Source organism: Muntiacus reevesi, chromosome 1 (genome assembly GCF_963930625.1).
Source record: "Muntiacus reevesi chromosome 1, mMunRee1.1, whole genome shotgun sequence".
In the NCBI taxonomy this organism is placed as follows: Eukaryota; Metazoa; Chordata; class Mammalia; order Artiodactyla; family Cervidae; genus Muntiacus; species Muntiacus reevesi.
Window position 1 is genome coordinate 39,897,263 of NC_089249.1, and position 20,236 is coordinate 39,917,498.

General features: G+C 42.4%; 1 protein-coding gene and 1 pseudogene across 1 annotated transcript in view; both read left to right on the plus strand.

The window, feature by feature from the left end:
- PLBD1 (phospholipase B domain containing 1) overlaps positions 1–20,236 on the plus strand; it is an 89,609-nt gene that overhangs the window by 11,563 nt on the left and 57,810 nt on the right. The window contains exon 2 of the mRNA XM_065941011.1: positions 11,268–11,487. Coding sequence (XP_065797083.1) covers positions 11,268–11,487 — 220 coding nt within the window. The remainder of the gene's footprint in view (positions 1–11,267; positions 11,488–20,236) is intronic.
- LOC136159660 (hyaluronan synthase 2 pseudogene) lies at positions 6,269–7,927 on the plus strand (annotated as a pseudogene).

Genomic DNA, 20,236 nt, shown 5'->3' on the forward strand with positions numbered 1-20,236 from the left:
TTAAAGATGTAACTAGGAAATGTATTACTAATGTTATTATGTAGGTTTCTTGTACTACTGTGAAACAGGAATTTACTTAATGTGGTTAAAAAAATGAAACTAATAGAGGTAGTGATATTATGAGGAAACTTGAGTCTAACACTTGAAACTCCATGTCTGCATAGACAGCAGATATGTTATAATCTTCTTGGGAAAAATTGTGAAAGTCTCTTGATTGAGAGAGACAGGCTTGCTCTGAAGTTTGCCCTGCAGCCTTGCAAACATAGCTTTAGTTCTAATATAAAGTAGCATCAAGTTACTCAAACCAGACCTAAGATATCAAAATTCTAATTTACAGTGAGAAATCAAGAATTAATGTACCACAGATGTGATGTGAATCTGTCTCCAATGGTAACCTTCCAGCCAGTGTAAAAGCTGGGGATTTGAGTGGCCATAGAATAAAACATTATATTAAGCCCAAGGGAGTCAATACAATGAGATACATGATGCCATCCCTCATTCTTAACAAGTTTATAGTCAAATTTACTGCAACAAATACACACAAATGCCTATAACTAAAGAGAGATCTAGATGAGCAGTGAGCTGAGTGCTGAATCAGAATGGGGCAAACCTGACTTTCTGTTGATAAGACTTTTGACAAGAACTCTGAGTTAAGCCAGCAGTGAAGAACCAGGTACACTTCTAGGAGGTTAAGGAAAGAGATCATTCCAGAGCCAAGGAAATCTGCAGCATTTTTATGTACTAGTATTTGGTTTCCTTGAAGCTATTTTTTTTTTAAACTAATCCCTTTCAACCTGCTTTGTGTATTAGACACATTATTCAACCCACCTCATACTCTGCCTTTTATTCTAGCTTCACTCAGGTAAGCTGAGGCACCTCACCTCAGCCAAACTGCAAGAGCCCCCACTTTCTACCTCAGAGCTCCTCTGAAATCATAACTGTTTAGCACTGGAGCATGTGCATAACTGGGAATGGTCAAAGGCCACCTTTGACCTCCGCAGGATGGGAGTGGGTGGATAAATGCTCCCTCTTTCCATCCCTTGGGTGTGGTCTTCAGAGGCTTATTCTGCACACATCTTTGGACCATCTTGAAATGCACCCTGCTGCTTTCCCTCCCTCCATGTTCCCCTCTCCTAGCCCCCTACTCCTGTTCTCTGGAGCACCTCGCCAAATGATTCTCTTTCCATCCAGAATCCCAGGCTCTGATTTCTGGAGCGAGTGAGAGCTAAAATACCAACTTAGGATTTTGTTGCCTGGAGATTGATTATTCATTAGTCAGTTATTTTCTTAGTGACTCTGATGAAGAGACAAAGCAAATCTAAAAACCAGGTATCCATTTACTTTAAGTCCTTTCAGAGAAGGAAAGGTGCAAAGCCAGGGTACAGAGAAGGAAGCTGAGTGACTGTGCTCATTGAACATGAAAGAGAAAAGCAGTTCGAAGATCATAGTAAACTATTAGCTAAAACTAATCTGAATAGATTAAGTTGCAACTTTGCTTTTATATTTTCTCTGACATGCTCTACTTTCTCATGTTTCTTTACCTCTATCTAACTGACTGACTATATTAGGGGAAAATTGTATTGCTCAGGGTTGAACACCACTTCCTCTTTCATAAATGAAGTGCTAGCAGACTTAGGTTCCAACTATGGGAAAAAGTGATTTTGGCCATGTTTGACTGTTTTACAAATTCTAAGACAGCGTGACAAATTTTTTTTCAACTGAAAACAATTAACTTATAGAAAATATTAGAATACATAGGTAAAGAAAAGAAATTCAATTTGGATGTTTGGGTTTTTACATAGAAATAAAAAATTGATGGGGCTTCTTTTCATCTTTATTTGTGGAAGGAAAAACTTTTTTAGAAAGTAATATTCTCAATCATTCAATAAGTATTTATCAAGTGCATTGATTCTAAGGATGTTGCTGTTAGAAATGTTTAAGTCTCATTTTCATGAACATGGCTTTTGCCCCTTGGGCATCTGAATGTCCTCTAGGCTTCTTACGCGAGCTTGAGGACATAACGACTTGAGTTATTTTAGACTAACTTCTGTGAATGTTCAGATAAATTTCACTTTGGGATCAGGAACACACACATGTAATCTAGATCCATCACAGAAACATTATTGTACCAGCTCTAGCATTCCCAGGATATGCGGTCATAATCAAAAGTTGCCCCTACCTTCACAGAGCCTGCATAAAGCATGGTTGAAATTAGAATTATGTGATATTTTTCTGCCTTTTTGCTATTACAGTTTCCACACCAGTCACTTCACAACATGGAGATTTTTTTTTTTTAATAGAAAAGCATAAGGCTTAAACTAATCAAGTATTTAAGAAAAAAAAATTTTTTTAAAGGCATGAGACTGGATAACCGGGAAGAGTTGATATATGGAGAAAACAGTGAGGAACGGAGGACGTCAATTAGAGGTAGCACAAGAAACTCAGATTTTGGCTTAATTCTCAAAGCACTTGCTAAATTGGTCAGTGTGTTAGCAGCAAATTTTTCTCATTGAATTCTCCTGAGGACTGGGTAAAAAAAAATTTTTCCCTTATATGGGGGCATATGAATGTCAAAAAAGCAAAGATTTGCAGAAGTTTGTTATTTGTGGTAAGAAAAAGGGGTAGTACCAGTAACAGTGAAACAGCCATCCTTTCTCATTTCCCTCCAAGTTCACTGGTGGTAAGGGTGGATGAGAATGCAGGAGAAGAGCTGGGAAGAGGGTGAGGCTGTAGCATTCATGGTCCAAGATCAGTTTGGAAAGCATATTTATTATATTTGGGAGGAGCAGAAAGGACTTTTCTGTGGATGTTGCGCACAATTATCCAACTGGTCAATTGACTCAGTAACAATTAGACTCTCTTTCATCACCAGAAACCTGGTGAATAGGTAGTCTGCACCTGCCTATGTTTATCACTGCCATTACTTCCACTTCACCATTTTTTTAAAATAAGAATTTTAATTTTTTTTCGTTTATTTTTATTAGTTGGAGGCTAATTACTTTACAATATTGTAGTGGCTTTTGTCATACATTAACATGAAACAGCCATGGATTTACATGTATTCCCCATCCCGATCCCCCCTCCCACCTCCCTCTCCACCTGATTCCTCTGGGTCCACTTCACCATTTTTAAACAAAGCCCACCATTATGGTCATGACTTGACAGAATAAATTGATTTTCCTGCTCAAGATCTTTCTTTAACAGTTATAACATTAGCTGATTAGCACAGCTTGACCGAGTCCCAGTCTATCACCTTGTTGGGCCAAGGTGCCATGATGCTCTAATATTGTTTCTAATTTTAGTGCTCATTTCATAGACAGTCTGTGCATAAAATATATATATATATATATATATATATATATATATATGTATATATATGTATGGACTTCCCTGGTGGTCTAGTGGTTAAAACACTGCATTCCCAATGCAGGGGGCCTTGGGTTCGATCCCTGGTCAGGGAACTAGATTCCATGTGCTGCAACTAGGAGTTTGCATTCTGCAACCAAAGATTCCACATGCCTCAGCCAAATAAATAAAATACTGAGTCAGTTTTGAATGTTGAAAGCAGATAATCATATTTAAATATTGTATGTGAGCTTTCTAGTATCTTAACCACTAAAAACTTAGTATGTCCAAAACTAAACATATGCTCCCTCCCAGACATGTTTCCCTTCTGCTCCCTCTCTCAGTGATGATACAATACCCATCTGCTGAGTTGAAGCCCAGAATCTGAGTCATTCTGGCCTCCTCCCACCTTCCTGATGACCTGAATATAAAGTTTCTCTTTAACCTGAGCAGCTGTGCAGTGGTTTCTGAATGCTGTACATACTATTTCTTTTCTTCATTTTGCTCTCTTCCTATGTCCTCCTTCCTTTTATAGATATTTATTGAATGCCTATGGCTTCCCAGGTGGCTCAGTGGTAAAGAATACACTTACCAATACAAGAGACATGGGTTCATTCCCTGGGTTGGAAGGTCCCCTGGAGAAGGAAATGGCAACCCACTCTAGTATTCTTGCCTGGAAAATCCCATGGATAGAGGAGTCTGGCAGGCTACAATCCACAGGGTCACAGAAGAGTCGGACACGACTTAGCGACTAAACAACAACAAAAATTGAGTACTTGTTGTGGGCCAGACAGTGTATTAGGTGCTGAGGAAACAAGTTCATAGGCTGGGAGCAGGAGCAGATGTGTACGTTACATTAGACCAGCAGACCTCCATAGAGACCAGCAGACCTCCATACAAGGTACATAGAGCTTGTGGAGCGAGTCAAGCCCTATAAAGGGGGTGCTGCTTCCTGAGTCTTAAATAACTGTTTTGAGATTACTCAGTAGTCAACAAGGGGGAAAATCTCAGGCAGAGGAAACAGCATATGCAAAGTCAGAGGTGTTGGACCAGCTCATGGTAGGCCGGAGAGCTGTGTGTAACGATTTCGAGATCACGTGGAGTGCAACTAGATAGGTGGGCAGAAACCAGGTCATGAAGGCCCAAGAGGATAAGTCAAAGAATTTTAATTCTAGGAAGTGGAAGCCGTTGACAATTGGGGGTATTCAAGTAAACAAATTAGTTTTGCATTTTAGAAAGGTCACTCTGGCAAAGTATGAAAAATGGATTAAAAGTCAGAGACCTTGGGGGGAAAAAGCCTCTTCATAGTTTAGACTAGTTGTGATATTGAAACTAGCATAGACATGGTCTTCCCTGTGTCTCAACAGTAGAGAATCTACCTGCCAATGCAGGAGACACAGGTTCGATCCCTGGTTCTGGAAGATCCCACATGCTGCGAACAGCTAACCCTGTACACTGCAATGACCGAGCCTGTGCTCTAGAACCCGGAAGCTACAACTACTGAGCCTGTGTGTGGCAATTACTGAAACCCAAGCATCCTAGACCCTGTTCTCTGCAACAAGAGAAGCCACCACAAGGAGAAACACATGCACCGCAACTAGAGCGTAGCCCCTGCTTGCCACAGCTAGAGAAAAGCCTGTGTGCAGCAACTAAGACCCAGCACAGCCAAAACCAAATAAATTTGTTTTTTTTTAAACTAGCATAGAAAGGAAGAGCTAAGGAGGCACTTTTTTTTTTAAACTAGCATAGAAAGGAAGAGCTAAGGAGGCACTCACTAACGGGAGAGCGATTTAGGAGCTTTTGATTAAATATGAGTTGTGGAGGAGAGAGGAGACCTGGATGGACTTGGGTTTTAGGCTGAAAGACCACAAAGCTAGAAAGTAGAGGGTGGAGGATGGATTGGAAGAGAATATGAATTTTGCTTTGGATATTTTTAATTCCTAGTGCTAAAGGAATCATCCAGAAGGTATTGTGCTGTTGGGGATAAAGTGGAACTCCTGGGAAAAGTAAGGAAAAGGCAAGTAGAGGAGATGGTGATTCAGGAGATTGTTATTCCAGAGGCCATGGGAGGAAAGAGCTTTAAGACTAAGTGGTCACCAGGGTCATATGCTTTTGGAAGTTCATCTGACGTTAGGATTCGAGAATTTCATTTGTGATCCAGGGAGGGCTGCTATGGCTGGTTAGCTTTGAGCTGCAAGACAGTAACCTGAATGGGGATGAGCCACTGCAGAGAGGGAGCTTTAGGATACAGGAGCAAAAAGATACAGGATGCAGAGAAGTTCCTCATGAAAGTGAGAGCCACTTAAGGAAAGTGGTGGGACCCGGGACATGGGTGGAGGGATGGAGGAGACCAAGAAGGGTGAGATGGACACAGGAGCTGTGAGGATCAGTTCACAAACTTATCAAGAACTTGAGGAATCACAGGTGATAGTTTCTATCATTTCTACAAAGTAGGAATCTAATGTCATTTGTGAAGAATTAAGCAGGAGACACCTCTTCCATTGAAGGAGGCAGAAAGGCAACAGCCAGAAGGAGGAAATCAAGGCATCTGAAAAGAGTTAACCAGACCTGGCTTCCAGCAACCCACTGACTCAGGACTTGAACCAGGCCCCGCCAAAGACTTTCTCCCAATTCTACGCTTCCTCGGTTCTGTTGAGTTTTCACCAGTCCTTTTTTTTTTTTTTTTTTCTTTAAATACAAAAGAGAGAAGAGACTTTCTAGTATTAAGGGAGGGGAACTAAAGCATAAAATAAAAAACTCCTCAATCTTTTATAAATGTTGTGTTTAAAATTGGTGGGTTTTTTTTTGGTCCATTGTCTCAAATTCATCTGATCTCCTATTAGCTCAGTTTTGGAAACTGCCTGCCGCCGACCCTCCAGGACAGACAGGCTGAGGACAACTTTATGACCCAGAGCCGAACAACATGCGCTGTGGGAGGTTACTATGTATCCTGAGAATAATTGGAACCACTCTTTTTGGAGTTTCTCTCCTCCTTGGAATCACAGCTGCTTATATTGTTGGCTACCAGTTTTTCCAAACGGATAATTACTATTTCTCTTTTGGGCTATACGGTGCAGTTTTACTATCACACCTCATCATCCAAAGTCTGTTTGCCTTTTTGGAGCACCGGAAAATGAAAAAATCTCTAGAAACCCCTGTTAAGTTGAACAAAACTGTTGCTCTCTGCATTGCCGCGTATCAAGAAGATCCAGGCTACTTACGGAAATGTTTGCAATCTGTGAAAAGGCTAACCTACCCCAGAATTAAAGTTGTCATGGTCATAGACGGAAACTCAGAAGATGACCTTTACATGATGGACATCTTCAGTGAAGTCATGGGCAGGGACATGTCAGCCACGTATATCTGGAAGAGCAACTTCCACATGAAAGGTCCTGGTGAGAAAAATGAGTCACATAAAGAGAGCTCACAACATGTCACCCAGTTGGTCTTGTCCAACAAAAATATCTGTATCATGCAAAAATGGGGTGGAAAAAGAGAAGTCATGTACACGGCTTTCAGAGCACTGGGACGGAGTGTGGATTATGTACAGGTCTGTGATTCAGACACCATACTTGACCCTGCCTCATCGGTGGAGATGGTAAAGGTTTTAGAAGAAGATCCCATGGTTGGAGGTGTTGGGGGAGATGTCCAGATTTTAAACAAGTATGATTCCTGGATCTCTTTCCTCAGCAGCGTGAGATACTGGATGGCTTTTAACATAGAAAGGGCCTGTCAGTCTTATTTTGGGTGTGTCCAGTGCATTAGCGGACCCCTGGGAATGTACCGAAACTCCTTACTGCAGGAATTTGTGGAAGACTGGTACAATCAAGAATTCATGGGCAGCCACTGTAGTTTTGGAGATGACAGGCACCTAACGAACCGAGTGCTGAGTCTGGGCTATGCAACGAAATACACAGCTCGATCCAAGTGCCTTACTGAAACACCTAAGGAATATCTCAGGTGGTTAAACCAGCAGACCCGATGGAGCAAGTCCTACTTCCGAGAGTGGCTATACAACGCGATGTGGTTCCACAAACATCACCTGTGGATGACCTATGAAGCCGTCATCACTGGGTTCTTCCCTTTCTTTCTCATTGCTACAGTAATCCAGCTTTTCTACAGGGGTAAAACCTGGAACATACTCCTCTTCTTGTTAACTGTCCAGTTAGTGGGTCTCATAAAATCATCTTTTGCCAGCTGCCTTAGAGGAAACACCATAATGGTCTTTATGTCCCTCTATTCAGTGTTATACATGTCAAGTTTACTTCCCGCCAAGATGTTTGCAATTGCGACGATTAACAAAGCCGGGTGGGGTACTTCTGGAAGGAAGACCATTGTTGTTAATTTCATAGGGCTCATCCCCGTAACGGTTTGGTTCACAATCCTCCTGGGTGGTGTGGTTTTCACCATTTATATGGAATCTAAAAAGCCATTCTCAGAATCAAAACAGACAGTTATAATTGTAGGAACATTGCTCTATGTATGCTACTGGGTCCTGTTTTTGACATTGTATGTGGTTGTCATCAAGAAGTGTGGCAGGCGGAGGAGGGGACAACAGTACGACATGGCGCTTGATGTATGATCTTACATTTGGTGTTTGCAGTTATAGATGCAGACACATGCACACAATCTTCATCCCTCCAGGGGACTGTACGGTGTCTTGGCATCAAATAATGCCACCAAAGGAGACATATCGCTGCTGCTGGGACTTGAACACAGACATTTGTATGGGCTTATTTTAATTCTGCCAAAGTAAAGTGACACATCAAAAAGGATGACTCAGATTTAACCTAATATTTCTATGAAAATGGGAAGAATTATTTGTTTATGCGTTCTTTCCTTCTGTTTGCCTAACAGCGTTCTGCCGTATATACCTCACTAGTGATGACTTACATGTGTTGTTGTTCAGTAGCTGAGTCGTGCCCGACTCTTAGTGACCCCATTAATGGCAGCACACCAGGCTGTCCAATCCTTCACTGTCTCCTTGGATTTGCTCAAACTCATGTCCATTGAGTTATTATGGAAGAAACGGATTTTGAAACTCAAGGGAAATTTCTTTCAATATATACAACCCTAACTTATGGACTGTGTTGGTAGCTATTTTTTCTTTTTTTTTTAGAAAATTTTTTTTATTTAACTACCAAGTGAAATGCCAAAGGATATTTTACAGGCCATACTTTTATATAATTGTACTGTTTTAAAAGTTTGTATGCCAATCTTAAAACAAATTGTGCATATTTTTATATTTTACTCCTCTGCCAAAATTCACCTATTCTTCCTTTTTTTTTTTAAATAAAAGAGCTTTTGAAAAAATTCATACTTGAAAAATGTCTACCCAAAATGTGAAGCTTGGTTGACTGATATTATTCTTGATAGAAAGAATAAAGTGTTTCTTTCTCTTTACCTTTAAGATTGAATAGTTTATTTCTGTGAAAAAGTGCTTAAACTTTCAATATTTTAACTTTTTTCATTTATATTATTTTTTAATATTTATTTGGGAGCTCTTGTACCTGTTTATTTAGTTGCAGCACACGGGATCTCCCAACTTCATTGCAGCACATGTGATCTTTAGTTGAGGCATGTGGGATCTAGTTCCCTGAGCAGGGCCCCCTACGTTGGGAACAAGGAGTCTTAACTACTCCCACCAGATCACCAGGGAAGTCCCTTTCCTCATTTATTTTAGAAAAGGTCAATATATCTGTCACACTTTGGAAGTAGAAATTCATACTTACATGTACCAAAAAGAAGTCCTTGAAAAGCAAAGCCAAAGGGATAGAAAAATGCAATTTTTTCATAAGATTGAAAAAAAAAAAAAAGCAAGTGCTTGTTCTCAAAAGAAAGCACTAGGTATCCAGCAATAGATGAAATTTACGTATCAAAGACAGTGTTTGGAGATTCTCATAGTGTTTTTCCAGGCCATGAAGAAGGAAAGTGGGAAAAATTATCTGTGTGATTTGGACAAATACAGTACAGTTCATCATTTTGTTCTGTGACCTGTATTCACTGGGTCCTGTCCATATGTTGAACATACTTCACCTACCTTTTTTTTCCAAAGTTTTTTTTCCTAAAGTTCACTTTGTTGTTGTTTAGTCGCTAAGTTGTGTCTGACTCTTTGCGACCCCGTGGACTGCAGCATGCCAGGCTTCCCTGTCCCTCAGCGTCTCCCGGAGTTTGCTCAAACTCATGTCCATGAGATTTATTTGGTTAAGTAAGATAAATTATAACAAGGATAAAGCATATAGATTCAAAACTGGCAGAATCAAGCTCCACCTATTGTTATTTAACTTTCTAGGAAAGATTTTTTCTGAATTACGCAGATAATTGCTTCATCTCTTCTGTTCTTGGCCTACATAAATATGTTCACATAGTAGACATGGTATCAAGGTTTAGTATTAATAGCTGTGTCAAGAATTGGCACATAAAAAACTGATGGACCAGGTACCCTCAGCCTGGTTCATTTAGCTACTCTGGGATCTTGTTTATCCAGTTTGACTTTAGAGATGACCCCTCTTGCCTTGTAGCTGGTGCTCTGTAGACCTGTGTAAAAAACACAATTGAACACATGAAGAGCTGAATAAAAAGTACTGTGATGAAGCAGAAATGTGGAAAAGTGTTCAACCATGTGTTTTCTGCCTTTCTGCTTCCTTTTTATGCAGACACCTATATTCCATCCATTTTGCCTAAGAAAAAACTGCACAGCCTACCTTCAGAGTACAAAAAGGTTCATAATGTTCTACAATGTATGCTTGCACTGATTGGAGAGCTGGTGGGAAGCAAACAGACCATGCCATTAAGTGAGACTAACCTTGAGTTTGCCTTTCCAACTATTTATGTTCTAAGTTAAGCTTTCAGTTCAGTTCGGTTCAGTCGCTCAGTCGTGTCCGACTCTTTGCCTTAGTAACATTCAAATGTCAAATTTTCTCCTTCTTATAAAAAATTGAATGAATTGCCTGAATTTATTTTAGCAATTATTCAGTGTATTTCCATGGAATTTTTTGTAAATAAAATATTTTTGATAAGAAACAAAAGAATTAAGCAGGAGAGATAGGGTAGAAAGTGAGAGAATGTGGATGCTTTGGCCCAACTATTGAGGGGGATGAAAAGGGCTTCAGACCAGGGTTGAACCCTATTATTTTTTTCAAAACTATATTTATTTATTTTATTATTTATTTGGCTGCATTGGGTCTTAGTTATGGCATGCAGGATTTTCAGTGTGTGATGTGGGGTTTTTTTGTTGCAGCACTTTGGCTCAGTAGTTGCAAATCACAGGCCTGCATGCTCCAAGGCATGTGGGATCCTAGTTCCCTGACCAGGGATCGAACTCAAGTCCCCGGCATTGCAAGGTGGACTCTCAACCAGGGAAATCCCAGATCTTATTCTTGGTTGAATGACAAGAAGGGTGAGAGGTCCAGCTGCTGCCTTGCCCAGAATTCCATCCCTAAGGTTGAAGCACTTAGACTCCCTCTCTGATGCTCCAACTACACCCCTACCTTTGACCTGGTTCTTTGTGCTCTAGGCTCATTGCCTTTGATCAAGGCTGTGGTTTTTCCCCATTTGTAACAAGGACAAGGGCTTGCCAGGTGACTCACTGGTAAAGCATCCGCCTGCCAATGCAAGGTACATGGGTCTGATCACTGGGTCAGGAAGATCCAGTGAAGAAAATGACAACACACTCCACTATTCTTGCCTGGACAGAGGAGCCTGGTGGGCTACAGTCCATGAGGTTGCAAAGAGTCATACACGACTTAGAGATTAAACAGTAATAACAAGGACAAACTGTGGTGTGACAGATTCCCCAACTCTAATAGAACGAAACTCTTCAAAAGCAGATGTGCTAGAATTGTTGGTTACACAGGAAAAGAAAGGCATCAGCCACTCAGTTCAGTGACTTCCTAGCATTATTCCTTTTTCTTTTCTTCCAGGGGTCTACTATGCAACTGCGTACTGGATGCCTACTGAGAAGAGAATACAAGTCAAAAATGTCCTGGACAGGAATGGGGATGCCTATGGCTTTTACAACAACTCTGTGAAAACCACAGGCTGGGGTATCCTGGAGATCAAAGCAGGGTATGGTTCTCAATCCCTGAGCAACGAGATCATCATGTTTGCTGCCGGCTTTTTGGAGGGTTACCTCACTGCCCCGTAAGTACCCCAGTCATGGTAGAGAACTGCAAGGCAACCTCTGTCCCTTTCTTTTTTCAGCAGTAACATTTTTCTTCCTAGCATTGTACACTAGAATTGAAAAGTCACCGTGGTCCTTCTCATATGATAGAAACATCGGAATTACATTTACAGGGACTTTCTTGGTAGTCCAGTGGTTAAGACGCCAAGCAAGGGGCCTGGGTTCAATCCCTGCTCGTGGAACTAAGATCCTAAGTGCTGTGCAGTATGGCCTAAAGTTAAAAAAAAAAAATCACGATTACATTTGTATCTATAGTCATGCCTGCCTAGAAGGAGCAAAGCCCCCAGTTGTGACATTTAAAACATTTCCCTCTCATGAAACTGTTGTAAAGACGGCTAAGCCATTTCATCTCACTAGTCATTCATTGTCAGGGAGAAAGCAAAGGGAGATGGAGTGGCTCTTTGAGAAGCACAAAACAGAGAGGGTTAATTAAAAATTAATTAAAAATAAAATGTAAGAGCATTTATTTTCAACTGTCCTAGAATGATACTTTCAAGTGGGCAAAGATTCAATCAAAAATTGAAATTTTGATGTCTTAACATGAATGTTCTATTGTTGTTTGATTCTTGAGTTCTTCCTTTGTCTAATGAAAATAACAAAAATGTAGTTATAATAATACAATCATGATGCATCCCTTTTGGAGAACTCTTCCTTGAAGAAAGGAAAGTGGCAAATTATTTAAACAAGCCTCATTCTTCCTTTGATATAAAATATCTTGAGAACTTGGCTTTCTTCTTTTTATGCTCTGTGACCTAGATCGCTGAGTACAAGTTTAACCAAACCTTATTTTCCCCTGTTACAGCCTTACTCATAGTAAACACAGTGCTGGTCTTAATCTGTTTCTAAGTGCTGGCAATTATATCAAATGTTGAATGGCTAATTACTGGGCTCTAGCTGCTTTTTTTTTTAACCTTAAACTAAAAATTCCTGTTTTTATCTTTCTACCAAATTTTTATTACCTTGCCATACAAGTCCCCTTAGTAGGGAACTCTCTTTTTGGCGATGTAGAAAACTATAAAGTAAATACAATGTTTAAAAACATGTTTAAAACTGTTATTCTGCATGTAACAATCCAGACTGTTTTCTTTTTCCCTCCAAATCCTTATCTGTTTCTGGATTCACTGAATTCTCATTGCATTCTCTTTTTAAAAAAATTTTTATTTTTGGCTGTGCTGGGTCTTCGTTGCTGTGCAAGCTTTTCTCTAGTTGCGGCGAGCAGGGGCTACTATCTAGCTGTGGTGGGCAGGCTTCTCGTGGTGGTGGCTTCTCTTGTTACAGAGCACAGGCTCTAGGGCCCTCAGGCTTCAGTAGCTGGGGCTCCCAGGCTCTGGAGCACAGGCTTAGTAGTTGAGGCACAGGGGCTTAGTTGCCCCTCGGCTTGAGGAATCTTCCTGGATCAGGGATGGAAGACGGATGGAATCTGTCTGCATTGGCAGATGGATTCTTTCCCACTGAGCCACCAGAGAAGCTCCTGATTTCAGACTCTGAATCCGCCTTCCCTAGGATCCTGTAGCAGCAGCCTGGGGACCGGGGATCAGGAGTGAGGGAGGGGCCAGCCTAGGAAGCTCACTCATCACAGGATCCTTGAGGAAACATTGGGAAATTCTCGGCAGCATTTCTGCTGCAGAGAACAGATGAAAAGTGATTTAATCATTAATCCTATGGGAGTCTGAGTGGAAGGCACCCCGGTGGACCAGAGCAGTCAACGGAGGCTTTGTGGAAGCAGTGAGTGTTGGGTCAGGCACTTAATAGATAAGAACCTTAGACTTAGCCAAAATCATTCAAGGTGGAAGGTAACAGAAGAGAGCCCTGAAGAAAGGCAGAGTCTGAATAAGTTGCATTTACAGTGACCAGGAGTGGAGGCTCCAATCGAGCAAGCAGGGACATCTGGTTTAAAAAGGCAGATGGCAGCCATGTCATGGAAGCTCTGGGTAGAGGCCCATTTGATGGTGGTCATTCTCTATTTCAAGCAGAGGTTTCTTGAATTGGAAAGACAGCCTCTCTGTTCATCTCCATCAGTATTTGTGATTGTGGGAACTCCCCAGCTGCTCATGATGGGCTTCCCCTGTGGGTGATACTAGGAATCTGAGAGGAGCTCTGCTCTGCGCGGCATCTTGTTGTATCTCACTGAGCCCGAGAAGATGCTGGTGAGCAGGAAGTTGCCTGATAAAGGGTGGAAGAGGGCAGATGGAAGAGTGAGATCAATATTTGTATGTTTGAAGGAGAAGAAAAAGAGAAAGAGAGAAGGAGAGGACATAAAGGAAAGAGGAAAGGAAGGAAGGAAGGATGGAACAGAACAGGAAAGAGGAGAAGGAGGAGGAGGAAGAATTACCACCAAGGGACATCCCTGGCTGTCCAGCGGTCAGGACTCTGTGCTCTCACTGCCGAGGGCCCAGAGTCAATTGCTGGTTACGGAACGAATTGCCCATGAGCTGCGCAACCAAATAAATAAATATATGCTGCTATTTTTTTAAAAAATTATAACCAAAACCCTCTTTTTATTTATTTTTATCATTGTATGTTTTGGCTATGCTGGGTCTTCACTGTGACACATGGGCTTAGTTTCCCAACCAAGGATTGAACCTGTGTTCCCTTCATTGGAAGGCAGATTCTTAACCACTGGACCACCAGGGAAGTCCCCCAAAACCATCTTGGCTGTCATTCTGACTGCGTTACTGAGAAGTTCAGTAAGTAAGGGAATTTCTGAATCAGCACACATTCCAAGGCTCTGCTCTATGCCTTGCTCACAGCTCGGAGCCATGGGATATGGTCCAGCAAGCATCAAACAGACCCCTGGCAATGGATTGGGGAAGAGGGAGGAGAGGGAAGTGGTTACCTGCTTCCTCTCTGATATGGTCCAGGGGGTGAAGGCTTAGTACACATTCTGTGGTGCAAGAGTTTAATTTGGAGAAAGTGCCAAATGAAGTAAAGAGCTGGGGCTCACAGAGACACGAGCTCTGGCAGGGAAGTAGGGTGGGAGGGGCAGGGGGGTGTGGTTGGTGAGTGGCGACTGGAAGGATTCCTGGAATTGAGACTCTTAGACCCAAGGCCCCATCAAAGAAGGACTGCAGCAGTAAGTGCTCCATGCACTGTCTCAGCTGAGCAGGGAGGCCGTGGGGCTCCCTCCGAGCAAAAGTATCGAGCATTCTCTGAAGCAAAGCAGAAGTAGCTTAAAATATCAACCCTCTGGAAGGACTGTAGCCACGGACCAATGGTGGAGAAACAAGTCACAGGCTAGAGTCTTTTGTTTTCAGCTACACAATGAGAAGCAGTAGCATCTTCATACCCAGGCATCATTTCATCCACTTACAACATATACTGCTGGAAACTATTTTGCAAAGTACAGTCCCACGTACCCAGACACAGCCTTGGTGCCAGGGCAGAGAAGGTGAGTTTGTGCCAGAGGTCAGAAGAAAGAGCTACCTTGTTTCCCTCTCACTTCACAGAGTTGCTCAGGCAGCTGCCAAGAGCAGTGGAAGGTATAGGCCCGCTACTTTCTTCCACTTTTAAAATGAAGTGTTCCTTATAGCCTCCTGCACCTCCTGGGGGCAGAGGTGTGTGCAAGGTCGGAGATCGTGGGATGAACATCTTGACATAGACAAGGATGTTGGTTTGACGACCTCGGAAAATATCATTTGAAATATGAAATATTCAAGAAACCAAATCAAAACGCAAAGACATATCCTCATATGCTCCATGATCGCCTTTGAAGCATTCAGCAATTTGCTGCTTCTCTGAACTTTTGCAGCACTCTCCTGTGTCCAACCCTTTGTATCAGTTCTTTATGTTGAAGCTCAAGGTCATCTACCTGCGCTGCTTCTGCAGGGTGACCTCGTGTGGAGCAGCAGTACATCCAGCTTAGAGCAGGCACTCCCTGTTTTCCGGGGTTTCTCTCACTGGTTTGCTTTTCTTCATGTTCTATTCTCCCTCTTCTTTCGCTGCCCGACCCCCATCCCCCGAGGAACCCCCTCCCTGCATGGTGCACCACGCGTTTCACTTGCGCCCGTGAGCGGTGCCGTGATGCTGCTTCCACCTCTTGCACATCCCTTTCCTAGCAACTCTTCGAACTATGATTCCTAAGAGCCAGATGCTGCTCTTCACATCTCTACTGATGAAAATACTGCTCAACCTCCAAGACCCGTCTCAGACGCTGTCTCCTTGATGAAGCTCTTTCTGATTCCATTTCTACTGGGTCAAAGCCCCATCTTTCTCCTCCACCATCTCTTAGTGCTTTGAGGACAGGGTCCCCCTCTTTCATCTGTGCATACCCCAGAAGCCCAGCACAGCACTTCTGCCACCAGCACTTACTTAACAGGCTTGTTAAGTTGAACTGAATCCTGTTGTTGTTCCAGTTTTATTAGAGATGAATCAGAAGTGTGAGCTACCTATTTCCATGTAATGCCCTGTCTAGCAGCCTTGGCCAGATGGAATTTCCACCCCCCCTCTTTTTTTTTAAACTCTACTGGGGTGGCTCCCTAAGAGTTGCAAACTAAGAGTCTCTGATGGCTCACTAATGAGGTAAAAGCTGATAAACAGCCATAGATTGATTTTTAATAAAATGAGTCATGAGACCTTTCTGGAAAGAATGGTGATGAGGGTGTGGGGACCTGGCCTGCTCTAGTTTTTAGCAAAGCAGCTGATCTCGTGCATTGCTGGAGCAGCTGCAGAAATGACTTCTTCAGGGTTTGCCCAGCTTGGGTGAGTGAATTGCATGCAGCCAACACTTGTGCTGGGTTCTTGGAACGGAGAGAAGTGGTACTTCAGTACCACTCAGTACTTTCCTCAGTCTTTTTGAGTTAATGTGTTGACACAACAGTTGCTGAAACTATGATGAAATGATATTCTAGCAAGATTTTGACACAAGTAGAGAAAGGAGAGAAAGTAGTCAAAAAAGTGGAACCTTTTCAATGTTTGTCTTGCCATCAAGAGATACTTCAAGAATCTCCTCCATACCCCCAAACTTGCTCCTTCTGATACCAGAAACTGACTATGGCTTCTGGTCAAGGCTGTAGACACAGCAAAGATAAGTAAGACACAGTTCCACCCTCAAATTATCAAATGACACGTCAACCAGTAATTATTTGGAACTTAACATGAACCACAAAATGGTGATGATGATGATAATGACTAGCATATGTATATATATATATATATATATATGTATATATAATTTAAAATATGTCAAGCATTGTTCAAAACATTTTATATATGTCAAATTACTTGTATGAGCTGTGTTAGTTGCTCAGTTGTATCCAACTCTTTGCGACCCCATAGGCCGTAGCCCACCAGGCTCCTCTGTCCATGGGATTCTCCAGGCAAGAATACTGGAGTGGGTTGCCATTTCCTCCTCCAGGGGATCTTCCCAACCCAGGGACTGAACCCACAACTCTTGTGTCTCCCGCATTGGCAAGTGGTTCTTTACCACCGAGCCACCTGGGAAGCCCATTAAATTATTTCATCCACAACAGTGCTATAAGATATATATTATTATTATTATCTCCATATCATTGATGAGAAAACTTGGGCACAGAAAAGTTCAGTAACTAGCTGAAAGTCACAAAGCTAGTAAGCAGAAGCCAGGTTTGGAAACAAGCTACCTGGCTATGGAGTCCATGCACATGGACACAGCACATACACAAATAGATTAATCACAATGGGAAATACTAAAGGAGCCTGATCCAGTCTCAGACCCAGGAAGTGGGAAATCAAAACAGCTAGGAAAGCATAGGAGAGAGCTCCTGACCAGCACTAAGTGAAACTTGCTCAGTCGTGTCCGTCTCTTGGCGACCCCATGGACTGTAGCCCACCAGGCTTCTCCATCCATGGCGTTGTCCAGGCAAGAATGCTGGAGTGGGCTGTCAAGTGATATGGTATTAATATAACGAAGATAGATTCAGGGAAAAGTGGGCACACACATGTCTTCATGATTGGCATATACGAGTGTGTGAGAGATGGAAAGGTGGGTGAAGTCTCCGCCAGCTTAGGAGGAAACTTACTGACTTTACATACCATAGGAGCTGGAACTAAATCTAACACATCCTTGACCTGGAGACTGGTGTGGGTTCTGTCTGATGAGAATCCAGACACATGGAGAAGTTGGGAGTCTTTCATATGGTCAAAGAGCCCAGAAGGAGTGGGTCGAGCTTTGAGCTCAGAATTCAAAACCTCTGTTCTTATCTGCTGTCCTGCATTGCTATAGCACACACAAAGAATAGAGTCCCAGGGCCAAGGGTCAGAGAAGGGCCTCAGCCTCCCGAGGGGGCTGTGAGTGGGTTATGTTCCTCAGGGGCCCTGGATGGGGCAGAATCAGGAGAAGCCTCCACTTCTGATCTCAAGGTAGAGGTTTCTGTTCACCCGCTCTGAATGTCAGAATCAAAAAAATTTAGCCCTCACCCAAAAAAGGAAGAAGCAATTTTAATAATTCTAGCCTAATTACCCTCCTCTGTCTCCATCTGTCCTATCTACTGTGATGTGGACCTCTGCAGCTCCACCCCCAAGTCAGGATGAATGTTCCTCTGTTTCAAGGTTTCTCAGCCTCAGCACTTTGACATCAGGGGTTGAATTATCCTTTGTTGTGCACTGTAGGATGTTTAGCAACGTCCTTGCTATCTACCCACTAGATGCCAATTGCACCTTCCCTCCTCCCCCTATTGTGACAACGAAATATGTCTCCAGACATTGCCAAATGGATAGAAAAATCACTCCAGTTGAGAAACATGGCCCTGTATTGAAACAGACTGAAAAGTAGAGAGGATCTGGAACTCTGAATGGAGCTGGGCAAGATGCAGTGGTGGAGACCTCAGCTAAAAAGTATGACTTTTGTTTCATTGTGGGTCAATAGTCCACAAGTTATTTTTTTCCAAAAAAATAGAACTTCGTTCTCACTTAACTCATTTTAATGTTAAGAGCCCATTCCTCCTCGTGGCAAGAAATGTGACCACAGTTATTTGAATAAGAACAAAATAATTTATCATTTGAGACTAAGTCAGTTCAAAATAGGCTTCCCAGGTGGCCCTAGTGGGAAAGAACCCACCTGCCAATGCAGGAGACATAAGAGACGTGAGTTTAACCCTGGGTTGGGAAGATCCCCGAGAGGAAGGCATGGCAACGCACTCCAGTATTCTTGCCTGGAGATTCCCATGAACAGAGGGTCACAAAGAATCAGACTTGACTGAGCACGCACACACAACAAGTTCAGAATATTACACTCCTGTCCCAAACACTTGTCTCCAGAATAGACTGGTTATACTCAGGCATCATTGAGGGAGGGGAGATGTTTTAAGTAGTGATTGTCTGTCTTGTGTCCTTCTCTGGAGCATCTACTGAAGTGGAAGGATCTCGTTGAGTCTTTAGCTTGGGTGTTTCCCCACCTGACATCAGATGAGGATTCCAAGGTCTCCCTGGTCTCCAGCTGCACAATCAATGCCATTGAGGCTGCGGTGGTCACCCCAAATATTAGTCCTCTGCCCTGAGGAGGTTCATCAGCTCCCAATGTCCTCTTACTTCACCCTAGACCAGACAAGAGCAACTTTGGCTGTCCCCTAAAACTCAAGGTGGGTGCAGGTTTGGCTTCATTTAGCTCATGAACCCAGACAATCCAGGAAGCCATCTCAGTTTCCCCAGGCAAACTTGGAGGGGAAACTTCAGGGCTCTTGCTTCTAAGCAACTAAATCAAGTCACCCAGCATACCTGTGGTTTCTGTATTCCATTCCCCTGAAGTATGAGGCCAGGGCAGAGGGTCTCTTCCCCGTCACCCACATACCTGTCTAGCTTTATTGCTGTTCTCTCCCTCCATTTTAGAGGTGATAGAAAAGGGATCAACTTGATAGAGGAATATGGCAGCATAAGAGATATATAAATAAAAGTTAAATGCAATTCTTAAGTTAAAAAAAAACTTACAAATAATTTGAAGGAAACGGCCTCATGAAGTTTGTTGAAGTCAAGGACCATAAAAGATTTCAAAGGATTTTAATGTTCTTTGCCTAGCGGGCAATAAAACTCTATTTCCATCTTGTCAGTTTCAGTGCTGGAAGCTATTAGATAAAGGATATCTAGATTTTCACTGTGCCGGGGGCTAAATTCCCATTTTTGAAAGTTGAGTCATGTCCTGCTTACAGTGCTGAACTCTGGGTCAACAAAAGCCTCAGGCTTCCCGTGTGACGCAAGTGGTAGGGAACTCAGCAGATAATGCAGGGGACTCAGGAGATTTAGGTTCAATCCTTGGGTCGGGAAGATTACCTGGAGTAGGAAATAGCAACCCTTACAATATTCTTGCCTGGAAAATTCCATAGACAGAGAAGGCTGGCAGGCTACAACAGTCCATGGGGTCACAAAGGATTGAACAAGACTCAGCACAGCAGAAAAAGCATCAAATGAAAACCAGAATCAGACTTTAGGTAAGCTTCCAGTCCAGAGAGTGCACAGGGCTCACAGTTCGACCTACATTGCTCTAAATTTAGAGCAAATGGCAGACAAAAAGTGCAGCAAGAGAGCTTTGTGGTAATATAGCTGGTACCCAAACAGGGTTGAACAACCCTTGAGCCAGAAATGGAGCAGAAAACAAAGAGGGGGAGTATGGATCTGCGGGGCTCTTGTCCTTGGAACAAACACTTTAAAGACGCTTAAGGAAAAACTTGAAGAATTTTTTTTTTTTTTTTTTTTGCTTTGTAATCAGTATATTAGAGACATTCATACATTTCAAGAATTGCT